Genomic DNA, 21,079 nt, shown 5'->3' on the forward strand with positions numbered 1-21,079 from the left:
TCCCGGGGGCGGTCTTAGAGCGCCCCGCCCCTCCCCGCCGCGATTCCAGCCCTGCGAAGCGAAAGTGAAAGCGCCGCACTTTCTTCGGCTCCGCGCTCCTCTTCTTCTTCTTCCTCTTCTTCTTCTTCTTTTTTTTTTTTGCGGGAGGGGCCGCAGCCGGTAGGTATCTCTGGAGCCCTGCGGGGGGGGGGGCAGGCGGTGCAAAGGTCCGCGGGGGCGGCCGGTGCGGCGTTTCGCCAGTCATATGAGCAAAAGCGCCTCGGCACTTCCTGAAAGTTGCTCGGCTCGGGCAGCGGCTGGAAAGTGGCTTTCCACGGAGCCAGGATGCCAGCGAGGACGCCGCCCGGGAGGGGTTTGGCGGGGCGGGAGGGGCTCCGGGGGGGCTTTCTGCCCGGATTGCTGCTGCTGCTGCTCCTCCTCCTGAGCGCGGGGCGCGGAGAAACCGGCGGTGCCAAGAGAGCCAACATCGTTCTCATCCTGACCGACGACCAGGACCTGGTGCTGGGCGGAATGGTAAGACTCGGACCTCCGTGGCGTGTTTCTCCGACCGGGCGCCCACGGGAAACCTCTTGGCGCTCCCGGCCCGGCGAAACCTTACCTGCTGGCTCAGGTGGGCGTTGAACTGGGAACGGCCAGGGGGGCAGAGAGAGTGAACCGCTAGTGAGGGAAGGTGGGGACTGCGGTTTCCACGATTGCTCCCTGGGGGGGGTAAATTCCTCTCGCCTAAAGGATTCAGAGAGAAGCCCGAAGAATAATCTCGAACCTTAGTTCTGGAAGGGGAGGAGGGGTGAGAAAGTGACTCAAGATGGCCCTGCCCTGATTCTCTTGGGCAAAGGTCGCCGACCTTGGCCACTTTAAGACTTGTGGAGTTCAAACTTTCAGAATTCCCCAGACGTTGAAGTCCACAAGCCTGACAAGTTGCCAAGTTTGGAGACACCCCCCTCCCCCCTGCTCTTGGGTGTAAGAGGAATAGACAGAAAATCCATCTGCCTTTGGAGATTTGTGTATTGTACCCGGCAACAATAACATTCTAGCACTGTAGTTTTTGAATGTAAAGAAGGTAAAGGTTCCCCCGCACATGCATGCTAGTTGTTTCCGACTCTAGGGGCCGGTGCTCAAAGCCGAAGAGGACGTCTCCGTGGTCATGTGGCCGGCATGACTAGACGCCAAAGGCGCACGGAACGCTGTTACCTTCCCACCGTAGTGGTCCCTATTTTTCTACTTGCATTTTTACGTGCTTTCGAACTGCTAGGTTGGCAGAAGCTGGGACAAGTAACAAGTAACGCGGCACTCGGGATTTGACCCGCCAAACTGCCGACCTTCTAACCCACTGAGCCACTGCCTAATTTAAAGGGGTGACATTTTGCAAAAAACATTGCTGCGGTTTTAAGCAGAACAGTCCTTGAAAACCTGTCCCGCCCCCTCCACGGCATAGAAATCATATACAAATAGCCTAATAGCAGTGCAAATGAATAACATTAATTGGCAACTTGCTCGTCAATGATATTTAAAAGTAATAAATTGTCAATGTTAGTTATATTAGTGTTCCATAATATCGAATGGCAAGTGGCAATTAAAGGATAACTTGCTCACTACCTAATATGTAGGAAAAAATACTCCAAAACATACTCATATAAATAATTCATTAATGTTAATATTAATACATACAGGAAGGACATGAACACAGCAATATAAAGGTTAGGTGAGTGATGCAGAGGGCTGTTTGACTTGGAAAGAGTAAAGAATAAATTCTGCAAATTAACATTTGATTTAACACAGAAAGCTGATTGCTTCTTGAAAAGCTCCTACTGAACTCTGCTTACTGGCAGAGTATTTATCTTGTTGATTTATTTCCCTGGAACATCCTTGTCTCTTAGGAAGATTAAAATCAAACTTGATTTCTGGTAACTAAAAGGACAACGTTATGTTGTTTCCTTTGAGTGCTTTGGACAGAGTCCAGTTCAAACATGGCATTTTTTAAATTACTTATAAAGGAAAATATTTGTGGCTCAGCCTTGAACTGTGGCGTCCTTGTTATTCTCTGGGTTTGATTGGTTCCCCCCCCCCACCGCAGATGTTTCATTACCCAAACTAGGTAACATCAGTGGGTAATGAAACATCTGCAAGAAAACAAACTCGGAGAACACCAAGGATTCCTCATTTGTATTACTTTCTTCCAGAATTTTTTTTTAAATTTTATTCTTGTCTGAAATGCTAGTTGTCCCTTATTATCTTTATATATTTACCAGTTTTGACCTTGTTTGGCTTTGTAAAGATCAGCCAAGCTTACTTTGCTACTTACTACCTTTGAAGATCAGTCCATTCTCTTAACATTGTTTTAGGATCTTGCATCCCACTTTTGTGCACGTGTTCTGCTGCAGAAGAGGGAAAAAATTATGCCACCTCTTTTCAACAGTAACTCCATGGATGCTTGCCCAACTTCAAGAGAAAGGAAAACAGTTCTAATCCAAAGGCCCTTCTAATCACTGCTGCTCATAGATTTTGGAAGGCAGTGCTTTGAGGGTCCAACAGATGAAGGAAATGTTTAGTGTGGATCGTGCGGTTTAGAAAAAAAACCACAAGTTGCTGTGTAGGACGTTTCAGTTCTGATTTTCTCCAGTCATAAAGGATGTTTCATCTCCATGTGAAAGCACAGACCAATTTGGTTCCTTTTCTGATGCATGACCCTACCAGAGTAACGAGAGTTTGGAAGGGACGTTGGAGGTCTTCCAGTCCAACCCTAGACCAGGGGTAGGCAGCCTTGGCTCTTTTGTGACTCGTGGACTTCAACTCCCAGAATTCCTGAGCCAGCATGGCTGGCTCAGGAATTCTGGGAGTTGAAGTCCACAAGTATAAAAGAGCCAAGGCTGCCTACCCCTGCCGTAGACCATTTCAGATAAATGGTTGTCCAGTATCTTCTTAAAAACCCACAGCTTCTGAAGGCAAGTTGTTCCATTGATTAATTGTTCCCACTGTCAGGAACTTTCTCTTTAGTTCTAGGTTGCTTTTTCTCCTTTATTAGTTTCCATCCGTTGCTTCTTGTCTTGCTTTTAGATCTTTGGAGAATAGGTTGACCCCAGGCGTGATACTGTAATGAGTTGGCTTGATGGCCTCTTAGCACCCTCAAGAAATGCTGCAAACCTTCTTTTTTCTGAAGATTCCAAAGGAATAGATTGAACCTGAAGTCCATATACTTTCCCTGCTCAGGGCTTAGAAGAGACTTGGAAGGATGTTGGCCACCTCTCCCATCCATTCCCAATCATTATCTGATTTGAGCAGGTCTTTAAAGTTGCAAAAATCATGACTATCTCTGCCAGATGTGTTTTCAAATAAATACACGGTCTGGCATATGACAGCAAGCTTTGAATGCAAGTTTTCACCACATAGCATCCAAGAGGTGCAAGGGAGGGGGAAGTTTCACTTGAGACATCATGGTCAGTTTCGGGTGTGTGTGTCAGGATTAGACCTACTAGACCAGGGGTAGGCAACCTCGGCTCTTTTATGACTCGTGGACTTCAACTCCCAGAATTCCTGAGCCAGCTATGCTGGCTCAGGAATTCTGGGAGTTGAAGTCCACGAGTCATAAAAGAGCCGAGGTTGCCGACCCCTGTACTAGACCATTGATGGCAAACCTTTTAGAGACCAAGTGTCCAAACGGCAACCCCAAACCCACTTATGTATCATCGGGTGCCGAGTGGCCGTGGCCCTTTGAGTGGGTGTGGCCCATTGGGTGGGCGTGGCCCATCAGGTGCGCGTGGCTGCAGTGGTAAAGGCAGACTGGGTGGGACTAAAAAGTTCAATTCCAACTTTGTGAGAACTTTTTTTTCCCCCGCGAGAAGTTGAAATTGATTGATTGAACCTTTTTTTTTGTACATGGCAGCAGAGGCCTAAAGCGAAAAGGTTTTATAAAACCCAGCTGAAGGCCTAGGACTGGGCTGATGGCATGCGTGCCCACAGAGAGGGCTCTGCGTGCCACCTGTGGCACCCGTGCCATAGGTTCACCACCATGGTACTGGACCCTTGGCAAGATGTTTCTCCACCCCTCTTTCTTGAAGGCGCTTAATCTGACATTTTCTTTGTTTTTTAAAATATTTTGAGTAAGAAGACATTTGAATACATCACTTGAGGTTTTCACAGGATAATTTACCAAAAAAGAGGACGAAAGTAAAGGAACCTGTAAGGATTAATACAAAAAGAAGAAATATACAGGAATTACCCTTAAAAAAATAGATCTCAAAGTGCTCTGTGCTGTCACCCCTGTGCTAGATACTTGCAAACATGTCACAAGGGTAGAAGAGTAGATTTTCTCCTATGGGAAGGGCTGTTTTTAGTAATCTTGTTTTGAAGGCTTCATTTGGATTCTTGGCTTCCAATTTTCAGACCCCGATGAAGAAGACCCAAATGCTGATTGGTCAGTTTGGGGCTACCTTTGCTAATGCAGTAAGTATCTCCAAAATGTGGTTTTGGAATTGCTTTGTATTTAGGTTCATCTGTAGGAGGGGAATAGCAAACGCATCTCCTCCTGTCTTCAGGGTTCTTGCAAGTGTAGTGTAGTGTAGAAGCCACAACAGCCTTCCTCTGGGGAGGATAGGAACTGTAGTCTGACATCTGGAGGGTGACAGAGCAGGGAAGGCTGATTTAGAGAATTGGGTTGACTTTGCAACAGGACTGAAAATTCCAACCTGATCCATTCCCCAAGAGCTACTGCTTTTAAGACATAAACCCTGTTTGCCCCATTACAGCTGGGAATCTAGGTCACGGTTTTGGAGCCAGGATGCAAAGGTGCAGATAGTTTTTGACTTACGATCATTCCTTTAGTGACTATTCAAAATTGCAACGGCCCTGAAAAAAGTGACTGATCACTGTTTTTCACACTTAGAACCGTTGCAGCATCCCCGCTGTCATGTGATCAAAATTCGGACGCATGGCAACTGGCTCATATTTACGACGGTTGCAGTGTCCTGGGATCACGTGATCCCCTTTTGCGACTTTCTGACAAGCAAAGGCAAGGGGGAAGCCAGATTCACTTAACAGCCATGTTACTAACTTAACAACTGCGGTGATGCACTTAACAACTGTGGCAAGAAAAGTCATAAAATGGGGCAAAACTCAACAATTCTCTTGCTTAGTGATGGAAATTTTGGGCTTAATTTTTGTCGTACGTCAAGGACTACCTGCATTGGCAAAACCCGTTTTTACTTCTTGTAAGCGTGCATTTAATTAACATTGGATAGAGATATTTGAACCCTTCATCAATTTATCAGCTTCTGCCATCTCTTGGAAATAACTCGGTTAATTTTTAGAGGGTCCCAGCTACCTTCAAGGTGGCCAGGCTGCATCTTGGAAGAGAAACTTGGAAAACCTCTGGAGTTGTGCTACTTTGGAGTAGACAGGGAACATAATCAATCTCCTCGTCCAATTGCCATGGTGGAGCAGTGGTTAGAATGCAGTATTGCAGGCTAATTCTGCCAACTGCCACCAGTTCGATTCTCACCTGCTCAAGGTTGACTCAGCCTTCTATCCTTCCGAGATTGATAAAATGAGGGCCCAGATTGTTGGGGGCAAATATGCAGACTCTGTAAACTGCTTAGAGAAAGCTGTAAAGCACTATGAAGCAGTATGTAAGACTTAAGTGCTATTGCTATTGATTTGTCTGTTTTTAGTTTTCAGTGACCCCCCTGTGTTGTCCCAGCCGCAGCAGCCTCTTGACAGGCTTGTATCCCCACAACCACTTAGTGACTAACAATTCCTTGGAAGGGAATTGCAGCAACTCTGCCTGGCAGAAGTTCCAGGAACCCTTAACCTTCCCGGTTTACCTGCAGAAGCAAGGTTACCAGACCTTCTATGCTGGGAAATACCTCAACCAGGTAGAGCTCCGTGTTTCCCTGTAAACACTTTTCTTTTAGCGATTGTGCAGATGTGCCTGGTGTGCTTTCACTAACGTATCTCCTTTCTTACAGTACGGGCACCCGAAAGCAGGTGGTATTCAGCACATTCCCATGGGATGGACATATTGGCTCGGTCTGGTGAGTAGAACAGCACACGGTTTCCTCCAAGTCAGGGGTGTCCAACCTTGGCAACTTTAAGACTTATGGACTTCAACTCCCAGAATTCCCCAGCCAGCATGGTTGAGTTGAAGTCCACAAGTCTTAAAAGTTGCCAAGGTTGGACACCTCTGTTCTAGGTTTCCCATGGAAGAGAATCCTTGAAGGACATCCCGCAGGACAGATCCACTGGGGGGAACAGTTGCATCCCACAAGTGTTGGATTCCAGCTCCCATCAACCACAACTGGTGTGACTGATTTTTGCATTAATAGGAGCTGGAATTCTGAATGGAATGGAGAACCGTGGAAAGCTAGATTAGTCTCCCTTCTCAGTGTTGCTAGAAGAACTACCCACAGAAGTTTTAAAAAGAAGTTAGATTTGCCTTAATACAGGTAGTCCTGTATTACGGCCACAATTGAGCCCAAAATTTCTGTTGCTAAGGGAGACATTTGTTAAGTGAATTTTGCCCCATTATATGACCTGTCTTGACACAGTTGTTAAGTGAATCACTGCAGTTCTTAAGTTAGTAACATGGTTAAGTGAATCTGGCTTCCCCATCGATTTGGCTTGTCAGAAGGTCACAGAAGGCGATCACGTGACTCCAGGCGCTGCAACTGTCATAAATATGAGTCAGTTGCCAAGAGGCCGAATTTTGATCACATGACTGTGGGGATGCTGCAGTTGTAAGTGTGAAAACCAGTCATAACTCATTCAGTGCTGTTGTAAGTTCGAATTGTCACTAAATGGACTGTTGTAGGTCGGGAACTACTTGTCCTAGGACACTTTGAGGCTGGGTAGAAACATGCTAAAAATTAGATTTAGTAGCTAGAATATAAATAGGGGGAGATTCCTTCTAGGTTTAGACTAGATCTGTCCAGTCCAGCATCTCCAAAATCCACTGAGAGATTTCCCGCCCCGCCCCCCCACTGATAACATTGACATCTCATTAAGAAAATGTTGGAGACTGGATTTCTACGTGCCACGTCCAGGAAGTCCTTAATGATCACCATTCAGCCCAAAATTTCCATTACTAGGCAAAAAAGTGCAGAAAAAGAGCAACAAAGATGATTAGGGGGCGGGAGACTAAAACATATGAAGAACAGTTGCAGGATTTGGGTTTGGTTAGCCTAAAGAAAAGAAGGACTCATAGCTGCATTCTGGTATTTGAGGGGCTGCCACAAAGAGGACAGGGATCAACTTATTTTCCAAAGCACCTGAAGGCAAGACAAGAAACAATGGATGGAAACTAATCAAGGAGAGAAGCAACCTGGAATTAAGGAGAAATTTCCTGACAGTGAGAACAATTAACCAGGGGGACAGAAGTTGCCTCCAGAAGTTGTGGGTGCTCCATCATTGGAGGTTTTTAAGAAGAGACTGGACAGCCACTTGTCTGAAATGGTATAGGATATCCTGCCTGAGCAGGGGGCTGGACTAGAAGACCTCCAAGGTCCCTTCCATCTCTATTCTGATTGAGTGACAGTTGTTAAATGAGTTGCTCCCCATTTTGCAACCCTTTTTTGTCACAGTTATGCAGATTACTGCAGTTTTTAAGTGAATCTGGTCTACCCCATTGACTTCGCTTTTTGGAAGCTGGCTGGGAAGGTCACAAATGGTGATCACAAGATCCCAAGTGCCTGAATTTCAATCACGTGACCCTGGGGAATGCAGTGTTAGGACCTGTCAATTTTCTCAATGCTGTTGTAACTTTGAATGGTCACTAAACAAATGGCTGTAAGTCAAGGATGACCTTTATTTATCTTGTCCAAGTTATATAATGCTTTAACATAGCCTTTATCTCAATTTGTTTTAACTGCCATTTCATCATTTTGAGAGAAATGTAAACTGCCGTGAGGGTTTTTTTAAGACCAAGTAATGTAAAAATATTTTAAATAAATAACTACCCTGGTGTCTAACAGGCCAGTGTGCATCCTCCCACAGGTGGGCAATTCCAGGTATTACAACTACACCCTTTCAATGAACGGGCATGAGGAGAAACACGGGGACCACTATGAAGAGGACTATCTCACGGACCTGCTCGTGAGTCACTCCAGTTCCTCCTCGGCTTCACCTTCACTGTGGTGCCCTGCAGAGGTGGCCACAAGGTAGGCTCCAAAAAGTCAAGATGGCGGCCACAGTGCATTTAAAAAAAAAAGAACAGGCGGAGCTTCCATCACAGCTTTGTGGCTGCCATCTTGACTTTTGTTCGCCAATCCCTGCAAATCGCGCTGGTCCCACATCTTCAGCTGCCCTCTGCAAAGAACTAGGCTTTTTGGGGCATTAGGAGATAAAACCCTTGCTTATGCTCTGAATATATCTGTTTTGTGTCACCAGCCAATACCAACAAGGGCTCACTAAATGGGGATGACCTGTGTGGGTGCTCTTGTCTTTGTTTAGATGGTATGGTTGACTGCTAGAGGGTCAATAGCCTTGCCAGTCACAGCTGAGCACCTGTGGAGATTCCCCATCATCCAGGTCATGGTTTTCCCACAGGTGCTTTTTCCAAAAGCCAACTGGACTTTCTGTGGCCAAAAGCCCGATACTGGGCCACGGCCCATAAGTTGGGGACCTCTGATCTAGTTCATTATCCTATGATAACACAAGCTTGTGCAGCTTGTGAAATGTGTGCCTGTTTTACAAAAGTGTTGATCTGAAAAAGTGCTGCTGGATTCCTTCCGATAGTCTCTGGTGGTGCACGGTTCCTAGGCACGCAGTAGGAAAACTTGTTTCTGCAAAGCTTCCATTGCAAGCCAGCAGAAAATAGCAATTATTTGTAGATAGGAACAGCTGGGCAATGTAGATTCCAAGTCTGGCAGTCCAAAGTCAAGCTGAAGCTTTACAATGCCAAATCAAGAGAGAGGGGAAGTCTTGGTTATTTGAGGGAGGGGGGGCAAGTGAGGGCCTGGAACAGCCGGCCTTGCATCTGAGTAAGACTGAGGACAGCTGTTTTCTCCACTTACGTCCTTTGCCATCTTCTCCCACCCTCCCCAATCCGTCTTGTGTTGCAGACCAACCGGAGCCTGAATTTCCTAAGGAAGTTGTCGCACCCTCCCTTTCTCATGGTGTTAGCCCCACCTGCTGCGCACTCGCCCTGGACAGCGGCTCCTCACTACAAGTCCGCTTACAGTACTCTCCAGGCCCCTCGCGATGGCAGCTTCAATGTGCACGGGAAGGTGAGTCCCAGCGCATCCTAAGTGGTCAGTGACCTCGGTGGCCTTTGAGGCAGACTAAAACACAGCTTGGAAATCTGGCACCATTCAAACTCTTCATCTGAGTTCCATGAATGCCAATAGAATTAGAAATAAATAAATAGAATAGAATAGAATAGAATAGAATAGAATAGAATAGAATAGAATAGAATAGAATAGAATAGAATTAGAATAGAAGATAGAGAATAGAATAGAATAGAATAGAATAGAATAGAATAGGAGAGAGTAAAGAATAGAATAGAATTAGAATAAAATAGAATAGAATAACTTTGTTGTCACTTTAAATGTACCCTAATAAGCATACATTAAAATGAAATTGTGCTACATTCAGCTCTCAAAAATACTATTATTTTTGGTGGAGCAGTGGGCTAATGCCTCCTTAAGTAACACCAGCTGCCTGCAATTAGTGCAGGTTCGCATCCCACCAGGCTCAAGGTTGACTCAGCCTTCCATCCTTCCGAGGTAGGTAAAATGAGGACCCAGATTGTTGGGGGCAATTAAGCTGACTTTGTAATAATGCCGCTTGGGGTGTGTGTGAAAGCCCTAATAAGCAGGCATATGCATAGAATGAAGGCTACTACTAAGCTTGTAAGCCGCCCTGAGTCTTCGGAGAAGGGCGGGATATAAATGGAATTAAAATAAAATAAAATAAATAAATAAATATTATGCATATACCCATATACACACACATATATGACACAGAGAAACATCAGTATAGTTCGAATGTATACTATACATGGCAAAAAAAATATCCTGTGAATTTACAAGACGGATGGCATAAGGAACAAAGCTGTTAGAGAATCTAGTAGTTCTGCTGTAAATACTTCGAAACCTCCTCCCAGAGGGGAGCAACAGAAACAGACCGTGAAGTGGGTGTGTGGGGTCTCTGACAATGATTCGATCTCTAAGCACATATAGGTGCTCATAAGCAGTATCCTGAATAACATTTGGAAACCATTGGTTGGGTTTTTCCAAACATAGACAAAGTCATGCCAAAAGTGCTTTTCCACGAGTCAAAGTCCTAATCTATTGCAGAGTCGATTGGCAGCATTTAAAAGTGCCGGTTGCCCAATCAGCCAATAAATAAAAACGGCTAAAACACATCCTGTCAGCCCATGAGATTTTGGGCATTCTTGTTTAATATCTCATGAGAATCACTTGAACATGGTGGTTATATTCATAGCATAAATGAATAATGCACACACTGTATGAAAATCAGCAACCTCATAAAGATTTTTTCCAGGGTTTAAAAAACATTTTTTATTTAGTGATGGAGTTCTGAAGCTCTGTGAGAGGGTATCACTCGGGTCCACATTTGCACACCCCATTTAGATTACTACAGCTGGTCCTTAACCACGTTTAGTGACTATTTGAAGTTTCAACAGCACTGAAAAAAGTGACTTATGGCCCATGGTCACATGATCAAAATTCGGACACTTGGAAACTGGCTAATATTTATGATGGTCGCAGTGTCCCGGAGTCACATGATGCTCTTTTGTGGCCTTCTGACAAGCTTACAGTAAGTCCATGGAGAAGCCAGATTCACTTAACAACCATGTTACTAACTTAACTGCAGTGATTCACTTAAGAACAGCAGCAAGAAGGCTCGTAAAATGGGGTAAACCTTAACAATTGTCTCACTTAGCAATAGAAATTTCGGGCTCAGTCGTGGTCGTAAGTCGAGGACTACCTGAATAAGGTGGGGGGGGGGTCGTTTTATAGATCCTCCTTATCTAACATCCGTCCTTGAGCCATTTGGTATCTCTGGAAGTTGCTCCTGGGTTTTTTTCCCTTTTGTAGGACAAGCATTGGCTGATAAAACAAGCAAAGACGCCAATGTCCAACAGCTCCATTGAGTTCTTGGACCACGTTTATAGAGCCCGGTAAGGAAATGTTGCTTTCTTGTTGCCAAAAGGGGTGAAAGAAAAGATTATCTGAAACCAGGAGCACCGTCTGCCCATTTCTGCAAGCCAAAGTTGGCCTAACTGTGGTTTGAAGTGTCCATAATTGATTGTGGCTCACACGTTGTAGTAAGTCATAAACTCATAGCTTGCAATTTTAAAACGGCTTTTCATAGGTCCCAATAAGCCATAAAGTGCAGTTTACAAAGCCACCGTCATTGGATTCCCCTAAGCTGTGAAGCCACAAAGGAACACAAACCACCAGATGGTTTAGTGTGACATGTGAGCCCAGTCATCCCCCAGGTGCTTTTTCAATCATCCCAGGTTATGGTTGCCCCAAAGGTCCTTTTTCCAAAAGGCGACTGGGTTTACTTTCTTGGTTTTTTTTTCTTTGAAAATATTTCGCTTCCCAGAAGAACTGGATGAGAAGCGAGACCAATAGCCTTCTGAAAAAAAGCATCTTTGGGGCAACCATGACTCAGATGATTGAGAATCTCTCTGGACATGGAAACTCAATCATTAAGGAGAAAATAGTCACAATTTATCTGTTGTGTTTCTTGACCCACCCTGAGCTGGCTATCAGTAAAACCAGCAAAGTACTTGAACACAGTAATAATTCAGATCGCTTTTATTAATAGACTGATCAATCAATAAGAATAAAGCTGGAAGGGACCTTGGAGATCTTCTAGTCAATGTAACACAAGACCCTTTACCATTTCAGACAAGTCTTTTTAAAAACCTCCAGTAATGAAGCATCCACAACTTCTGGTGGCAAGCCGTTCCTCTGGTTAATTGTTTTCACTGTTAGGAAGTTTCTCCTTAATTCCTGGTGGCTTCTCTCCTTGGTTAGTTTCCATCCGTTGTTTCTTGTCCTGCCTTCTGCTGCTTTGGAAAATAAGTTGACCCCTTCTTTATGGCAGCCCCTCAAAATCCTGGAATACTGCTATTCCTTCTTTTCTCTAGACTAGCCATACCCAGTTCCTGCAACCGTTCTTCCTATGTCTTCATGTGTTTTAGCCTCCAGGCCTTTAATCGTCTTAGTTGTTCTTCTCCGCACTTCTTCCAAAGTCTCAACATCTTTATGTGGTGACCAAAACTGGATGCAGTATTCCAGGTGTGGTCTTACTAAGGATTTATAAAGCAATATTAATACTTCATGTATTTTGATTCTATGCCTCTGTTTATACAACCCATCGTTTCTCTTTTATCTACAGGTGGCAAACTCTGTTGTCAGTAGACGATATGGTACAGAAAGTGATGGATCAGTTGAAATCCCTTAAATTGCTGGACAGCACATACGTGTTCTATACCTCAGATCATGGTTACCACACAGGTGAGTAGAAGCAGAGTGATAGGGAATTATTTTAAAAGGCCCACAGATAATATTGGGAATCTATAATCATTCCATCAGAAATCAGTGTTCTGAATATAGGCAGCAACATTCAAAACTAGATTTAATAATAAGCCATTAACTACAGGAGCCCTTACACATCCCAGTCAAATGATTGTCCAATCTTTTCTTATGTGAGTTGTCTGGACCAATTTAATTTAATTTTTTTAATTTTAATTCCATTTATATCCCACCCTTCTCCGAAGACTCAGGGCGGCTTACAAGCTTAGCAGTAGCCTTCATTCTATGTATATGCCTGCTTATTAGGGCTTTCACACAAACACCCCAAGCGGCATTATTACAAAGTCAGCTTAATTGCCCCCAACAATCTGGGTCCTCATTTTACCTACCTCGGAAGGATGGAAGGCTGAGTCAACCTTGAGCCTGGTGGGATGCGAACCTGCACTAATTGCAGGCAGCTGGTGTTACTTAAGGAGGCATTAGCCCACTGCTCCATTTCTTGTCTCAGTCTGATCTGGAAATTCGCTTCGGAGATTGGATTGAATTGCCTTTGAATCAGATCTCCAAACTGAATATTTGTGCTTGCTAAAGAATGATTCCTTTTCATCTTTGCAAATCATCCATGTTTATTTTCTCCCCCTTTTTGTCTATTTTGCTTTCTTTGGGGGCTTTTCTGCAGGACAATTCTCACTGCCCATTGACAAACGGCAGCTTTACGAGTTTGATATCCGGGTGCCATTGCTGGTGCGAGGACCAGGTGTTAAAGGAAATCAAACATACCTGGTAGGTTTACTTGTTCCAGCGCACGGGTCTTCAAGCCTGGCACTTTTATGACTTGTGGGCTTTAACTCCCAGAATTCTTCAGCCAGGCATGCTCCAGGCCTGCCTGGTTGAGGAATTCTGGGAGTTGAAGTCCACAAGTCATAAAAGGGCCAAGTTCGAAGACCCCTGTTCCAGAGGAAGGGTCTCAACTGAAGGTTTAGCACAGGCTTTGTGGAGGGCATCTTCAGTTAAAATGGGAGGCATGAAGAGTTCTGGGTTGGAGAAGTACATTCCCCCTATTGTGTTGGGCAAGGGAAGGGCTATTGGTGGCCTCCAAGATACCTGAAGATCAGGTTGCTTGGCTAGACCACAATTCATGTCTCTCCACCTTGACCAGTCCCACCCCAATCAAGAATGCTGCTTGTGGTTCTCCCATTGCTAATTGTAGCAAAGTGTTTTTGCTGGAGTAAACCCAGCCATGTTATCCACATCATCCAGCTGGTAGAAGGTCAACTGGAGTGTAGGAAAAAGCAGAGGCCAACCAGGCTTCATTTGTGCCTCCCCCCTTCTCCCCCCCCCCGTGATTTAAAAGCAACAGAGTCTGCAGTCCTGAAGCCCCACATGATAGTGTCCTGTGGGGTCATTTGCAGAAGGCAGCATCCTTGAGGATGGGACCAGCATTTCCTGGTTTTCCCCTGGGTGTAACCTTTTCCTTTATTGCTTCATCAGGTTATAGGCTTATGTGGCCCAACCGCTTTGATAGGTTTCCTGATTCAAAATGAAGAGAAACTCTGCCGCAGATTTTCAGCTGACGTGCTTGGAAGCAGCTCTAAGGGCTGCAACTGAAATGGCCCCTTGTGGCTCTAAGGCTTTACAGATGCTGCTCGTTCCTGGTCTGCAGCTTCCATTCTGCCCAGCCAACATGTGGCTGGAGAGCAAGGGAACTGAACCAGGAAGCTGGAGAGCATCTTGTTGTGATGAGATAGACCAGCGGCCTCCAACCTTTGGGGCACCAGGGACTGGTTCCATGTTGAAAGGTTTTTCCGCAGGCCGGAGGGGGCGTGGTTTGGTGTGCTGCCTGCATCCCGTGAATGGGGCTTTGCTTGTTTGCGAGGCCCGGTTTTTGGCATGCCACGGACCAGTGCCGGTCCACGGACCGGTGGTTGGGGACCCCTGTGATAGACATTACTGACCTAGATGGTCTGAGTTTCTATATAACAGCTTTCTTTGTGTAATTGTAAAGGGGAAGGAAAGGCACGTGGGGGAAATTCATCGCCCGAGGACATTACCTCTGCAGTTTTCCTGCCATGTTACGGAAAGTCAAGGTAGTCCTTGATTTACGACTACAATTGAGCCCCATATTTATGTTGCTAAGTGAGACATTTCTTAAGTTTTGCCCCATTTTATGGCCTTTCTTGCTACAACTGTTAAGCGAATCATTTCAGTTATTAAGCTACTAACCCGGTTGCTAAGTGAATCTGGCTTCCCCAATGACTTTGCTCCTCAGAAGGTCGCAAAAGGGGATCACAGGACCTCGGGACACTGCGACCGTCATAAATATGAGTCAGTTGCCGAGCGTCTGGAATTTGATCATGTGACCAGGGGGATGCTCCAATGGTCATGAGTATGAAAACCAGTCATAAGCCACTTTTCCAGTGCCGTTGTAACTTCAAATGGTCACTAATGGAACCGTTGTACGTCAAGGATTCACTTCCTACAGAGTTTCTGATCCGGTGAGGATGAGACTTGTTGGTTAGGGAACCGTTGTCCCGAGTTCCTTTCAAAACATCTCTCGTCTTCTCTTCTCAGGAACCCATCCTGAATATCGACCTGGGACCTACTTTCTTGGACATTGCAGGAATCAATGCTTCTCAGACCAACATGGATGGTGTCTCCTTTTTGTCCCTCTTGGTAATAAGTTGCCTTGAACTTTGGAATACAGTCCGATGGGAGAGTCCAGTTAGAAACAGGAACAGAGGAGGGATTTTTTTTCAGCACTTGCAGTGTTTACAACGGAGGGCTTTGCTGAGAACCTGCATGTGGCACTTTTTATGTGTTGCAGGATCACACCGCAGAATGTGAACTCAAGACTCATGGGGTCTAAGCAGATCTCTTAAGAAATTCAAATAAACAAATCTTGAGGGTCCCGCATGGGTAGAGACCACCGTGCCATTTCCATAACTTTAAATATTCTTCCAAGTATTTTAAACATACAATGACTGGGGGGAAAATTGGAATAGGATAAAAAAGAAAAAAGAAAGGAAGAAAAGGAAGGAGGGAGAGAGGGAGGGGAAGAAAGAGAGAGAGAGAGAGAAAAGGGAAAGAGAAAGAAAGAAAGAAAGAGAAAGAAAGAAAGAGAGAGAGAGAAAAAAAGAAAGAAAGAAAGAAAGAAAGAAAGAAAGAAAAAGAGAAAGAAAAAAAGAAAGAAAGAAAGAAAGAAAGAAAGAAAGAAAGAAAGAAAGAAAGAAAGAAAGAAAGAAAGAAAGAAACTGGCCCAAGATCACCTAGCTGACTTGCCTGAGGCAGGAATAGAACTCACAGCCTCCTAGTTTGTAGCCTGAGACTGTAACCACTATTCTTTTTTTTGTAAGTTTTTTTATTGATTTTCCAATATTACAATAATATCTTTAAAAAGCAACATGGTGTCTGGGTTACAGAGACTGTAACCACTATTGATTCACACCATTTATCAGCAGGCAAATTAGCCTCTGAGAAGACTCTTCATTGGGACTTTTCTGGATCGTCCAACAAAAAGTTGGTTGGAATTTCCTCAATAGTATGGCAGGTTTCCACTTAATTAGTTTGTTAAAGAATCTTTTAATCTTTCCCTATTAGGTTAGGTGGGCAACGAAGCCTGATAGGGCACCAAAGGAGATGTCTAAAATACATTTAGAAATTGTTACAGAAAGAGAGAGAGAGTTTTTTATTCACATCTGCTTCTTGAAATGTGTCTCCTTTCGTGCAGGTGAACAAGACACAGAGATCTGGGTGGCGGTCAGACTTCCTGGTTCAATATATTGGAGAAGGCTACACAACCAAGGACCCCAAGTGTCCGGTCTTGGGACCAGGAGTATCCGTAAGTGACCATACTTCTCTAATTTTCACATATGACACGTGCTCAGAAGACAGCTCCCTCATTTACAAATATTTATTTCAGTTCTGAAAGACACTGCTTACTTTCATCTAGGTAATTTTAGTTGGCTAAATTTCCATTTGTTTTGCATGTAAAGAAAACATTTCTAGGAATAGGAGACAATGTGTAGTTCTGGTTTAATAGGTAGCTGCAGAAGACCCCAACAAAAATGGTAGGCCGTTCTGTAGAAAACTAAAAGTTCCCCTACCTATCTAACCAGCATGGCCAGTGGCAGGGGATTATGGGAGTTGGGATGCGAAAGCTCTGGGTAGTAGAATGTGATCGTTCTTTTAAAAAAGTCGTTCCCTCTCTATGAGCAAGAGGACAGGTCTTAGAAAAACCCTGTTGTGTCTAGTTGCACCCCTATCTCTGTTGATGCTGTTTTCCCATAATGGCCGACCATTACTTAGGTGCTCAGCAGAGCAAAATCATGGAGGAAGGATGGGAGAAACATCCAATAAATGAACACTGTCTCCTTTGACTTCCGAGAAACAGGCTTTTTCGCCTTCCCGAAAGCAATTCCGTTCAGGAATGGCATTTCTGTACCAGACCAGGCTGGCACATTTGCCTAGGCAAAACAGGTCTTTGCTTAGCCCTCCCCATCATTTCCCTACAGTCCAACTCAGGCTGTCAGAACTGCAACAGCTTGCACCTCTACATAAAGACGATCCTTGGCTCCATTTGTTGAGAAAGATACAGCTTAGTAGAAGTCAGGTGTATTTCAGCAATGCAGAGCCAAAACTGAGATTCGCGTGCCAAAATCACTTAAGTCTACCCCGCACCTTTGTCTACCTTTCGCTGCCCACCAATCAAGTTCCTGCAAGATGTTTCCATAACGCTCCGTTGGAACCCAGGTTGGCATGCAGCTCCCTTCTTCCAGCTGGGTGACCTTGGAGTGGCATCTCCATCTTCGTTTTCCCCCCAAGCCTCCCCCTCCCTTCATTTCCCCTCCCCACAGTTCATGGCAGACCGTCACGGCATAACAGCAAAGCACAGGCAAGCGTAAGGTGGCAGCTGACACGGGCCTAAAAGGCTGTTGAGAGAGACGCTTTCTTGCATTCTCACAAGCCTGGGTTGGCATGGTGTCCCCCGTTCCCCCCACCAGCACCTAGCTTGCCGTGTGAGAGCAGGAATAGGACAGTTGCTGTGATAGAGGACAATAGAATGGATGTGCTATAAAGGGATGGAGAGGGGAATGAATTTTCTCCTTTCCCTCTTATTTATGGCAACTTGGAGGTTAATTGGGCCCATGAGATGGTTGTGCTATTACAATTGCTATTATTCTTGGTTGTCACTATGCATACTTGCTGTAGATCAACTTTATTGTGCATAAGCCAGTAAGAGTTGCTGCTGAAAAATGAGCAGCTGTATCAATTGATTAGATCAATGGAAAGATAAAGGGAGTCCCTTCAGATTTTACTCCGCCAGTTGTTGCCTACTACAGAGGGTGGTGCTCATCTCTGTTTCAAGGCCATTCAGCCAGCACTGTCCAAAGACATTTCTGTGGACAGCCTAATGTCACTGAGCACTGTTACCTTCCCACTGAAGTGGTACCTATTGATCTACTTGCATTTGCATGCTTTCAAACTGCCAGGTTGGGAGCAACAAGGACGGAGCTCACCCCGACATGTGAAGCTCGGGTCTCGAACCGGGGCTGCCGGATTTCCAGCCAGCAAGCCCAGTGTCTTAGCCACTGAGCCACTGTGCCACCCCTTATATCAATAAATGGGGGGGAGGAACTGCTCCAGCCAGCCAGCTATCTAGCTAGCTATGCCCTCTTTACCAAGAAAGAAGCTAAGCCTCCGTGAGGTTGCATTGACATCTGACTGCTCTGCTAAGAGTTTCTGTTCGTCCAAAAGAGGCCCTGCATTTTTGCAAAGCTCAGACAAACAGTTATCTCAGCATTCTGATAACTCTCGATCCTGGTGGCTGTTTTGATGTGGATCGGTCGGCCCCCACCGGCCGTGTTTGTTCTTGGCAGTAGAATGCAAGTTCTTGGATAGATGCTCAGTTCATGAATGGTTTTCCAACTCTTATTTTGCACAGCAATGTTTCCCTGACTGCGTGTGTGAAGACGCCTACAACAACACCTATGCCTGTGTGCGTACTTTGAGTGCTGCGAACATGCAATACTGTGAATTTGCCGATAAAGAGGTAAGCAGCCGTGGTTGTCTTCTGTAGTGTCAAGAGGTCCAAAGAGCTGGGTCCGTGGCCTTCAAGAACGATCATGTAATGCTCAGAGCTTCTGGCATCAGGAAAATACCTTCCCATTAGGATTCTGTTTGCTAGCAAAGTCTGTTGGGCAGGTGCTCTGGGGCAGGGGTCCCCAACCCCCGGGCCATGGACTGGCACCAGGCTGCAGCATGCCGGAAACCGGGCTGCATAAACAAGCAAAGCCCCATCCGTGGGATGCAGGCAGCACACAAAACCACGCACTCTTGGGTCCATAGAAAAACCTCTCTCCACGGAACCGGTCCCTGGTCCCCAAAAGGTTGGGGACCTCTGCTCTGGGGCATGCGGGCAGTCCTCAGCTCACTACCACAAGTGGGATTGAAAAATGTGTGATTAAGCAGTGCGGTTGGTAAGACACCATGTGTTCCCCAAATGGTTCATGGATCAATAAAAAAAGACCAGCCTGATCCTGAAGCGAACAGTCCCCAAAGACCTGATTAAGAAGGTGGGCAGGAGTGAGAGACGAGTCTTGTTTTTATGGTGACTTCAAGAAGTTCAAAGGGATGATTCTCCCAAGTTGGTTCTGCCAAGTGGATGGAGTCTTTTTCCAGGTATGAAGGCAATTGGGGCCACCATGTAAGAAGGAGACAGTGTGGATGGATGTTGGCTTCTCAATGAGGCTGTGAGTGGAAGTCCTCCCCTCTGTGGCAGGGTTTCCATTTGGAGACTCTGCCTCCTGACCATGACTGCACATCCTACTTTTTTTTTGCAGAATTTTGTGGAAGTCTACAATCTGACTGCAGACCCACATCAGCTTTCTAATGTAGCCAAGTCCGTGGACCCTTCGGTGCTTGTGCAGATGAACCAGAAGTTGATACAGTTGCAAGCTTGTTCCGGTGTCAGCTGCCGTTCCTGAGGGTTTGAGCACTTTCGCTATGACCAAGAATCCAAGACGCCTCTCCCTTTTCCTTGTGATTTTGTGGCCTGGCTTCCTTCTGCCTCCAAACTGAAGCCAATCTGGTGCTGCCTTTTAATTTAGGATTGCTCGGTCTTTAACCCCAAGTTTGGAATTTGCTGTGCTGGGATAGTATTGGGGTAGAGCAGAAGGGAAAAATATGGGTGAAGAGCAAAGGCTGTCAGCCAAGAGTGGCCAACCTTGTTATTCTGGGAGTTGAAGTCCACAAGTCTAAAAGTGGCCAAGGTTGCACACCCTTGCTGTAACAACTCTAAAAGACACCCTGTGAAATTCTAGTGCCTTGTCTCCCCTCGTTGCTTATCTTGTCTCCTTTTGGCCAGGCAGTGGGCAATGAGGTCTCACTTCAGAGTGAAGAACATATCTGACCCAGCCAGGGGCTGACCACCTCAATTTGAGGCTGTCCGAATGTTCTTGGGCTACAGCATCCTGCAGCAACTGTCACCTTTGTGCCTACATACCCCACCTTCCTCTGCTCTGGTTAGATGAGGTGTGGGGAGGATTATTTCCGTTTAGACATTGATTAACACAGAACGAATTAACATGGGATGGTTTACCTCCGTGATCATCTCCTTCCTTGCTCTTGCTGGCTGAGATCTTGGAGGCTCTGTACATCCCTCCAGCGATCCTTGTGCCTTAGTTGGACACTTTTACCAGGTCCTCTCGTGTAGTCCGTGGTGATTGTTGCAGTTGCTTTGTGTCTTCATACTGTGAAAAAAAAATGGAATAAAGCATTTTTCTCATTAGTAAAGCTGGTCTTGCATTTTTGTGTCGTCCCTGATATGGAGACTCCTGACCGTTGGACTTGTCCCAACTGGCCATTTAGAAAAGACCCTTTGAGTGCATTCGTAGTGAAAGACGTACTTTTACTAAAGCCAAATGGTTACAAGGTAGGGAAAACCAGATCTGACATTTGCGTGTGAAAACTGCCTACTTACTTTCCCAGACCCTTCCCCCCCCCCCCATTATCTGTTTAGTGTCCAATGGGATTCAAACAAATTGTTTTGGTAACTGGTCTGATTCTTGGCAGGTTCGGGGATGATCTGCATTCCATTCCCACACTTTTAGCCTTGGGGTCAGCCAGCCGATTCGATTTCTGGTCTTCCCCCTTCCCCCCCCCCTGTTTTGGCTTCCCCTCCCTCCTTTGGGGCTCATGGCAGTCTGGCACCAGCGAAGCACAGATGGTGTGAAGCAGAGATGGGGCAGCACTGGCACTGACATTACAACTGCGGCAAGATGAGCTTGTACATCTCATTAAACAACAACTTGGCTATCTTGGTTTAATTTGTGAAGTGAACCGTAGCTTAGCAGAATGTATGAATGCAACCAAAGACTGCTTAGCAACTCATAGATAACAACAGCAATAGCACTTACACTTACATACCGCTTCATAGTGTTTTACAGCCCTTTCTAAGCGGTTTATAGAGTCGGCATCTTGCCCCCAAGAATCTGGGGCCTCATTTTACCGACCTTGGAAGGATGGAAGGCCGAGTCAACCTTGAGCTGGTCAGGATCGAACTCCTGGCAGTGGGCAGA

The 21,079-nt window shown here is 45.4% G+C and overlaps 1 protein-coding gene across 1 annotated transcript; it reads left to right on the forward strand.

Moving 5' to 3' along the window:
• Positions 1-15: 15 nt before the first annotated feature.
• LOC308671360 (N-acetylglucosamine-6-sulfatase-like) lies at positions 16-20,288 on the forward strand. Its single transcript, XM_081333500.1, has 13 exons — positions 16-513; positions 4,381-4,440; positions 5,664-5,867; positions 5,961-6,026; positions 7,984-8,082; positions 9,051-9,215; positions 11,052-11,134; positions 12,367-12,485; positions 13,183-13,286; positions 15,075-15,176; positions 16,231-16,341; positions 18,445-18,552; positions 19,343-20,288. The coding sequence occupies exons 1-13, from the start codon at positions 325-327 to the stop codon at positions 19,484-19,486; spliced, it is 1,554 nt and encodes a 517-aa protein (XP_081189626.1). The 5' UTR covers positions 16-324; the 3' UTR covers positions 19,487-20,288.
• The last annotated feature ends 791 nt before the right edge of the window (positions 20,289-21,079 follow it).

Source organism: Vipera berus, assembly GCF_964194415.1.
Source record: "Vipera berus genome assembly, chromosome: 8".
NCBI lineage: Eukaryota > Metazoa > Chordata > Lepidosauria > Squamata > Viperidae > Vipera > Vipera berus.

Bases quoted from the DNA above. Each gene is read 5' to 3' on its own strand.
- LOC308671360 (XM_081333500.1), top strand. From the start codon at position 325: ATGCCAGCGAGGACGCCGCCCGGGAGGGGTTTGGCGGGGCGGGAGGGG. The intron at 5,868-5,960 runs GTAGAGCTCCGT...CCTTTCTTACAG, and splicing joins CTGGGAAATACCTCAACCAG to TACGGGCACCCGAAAGCAGG. The intron at 8,083-9,050 runs GTGAGTCACTCC...CTTGTGTTGCAG, and splicing joins ACTATCTCACGGACCTGCTC to ACCAACCGGAGCCTGAATTT.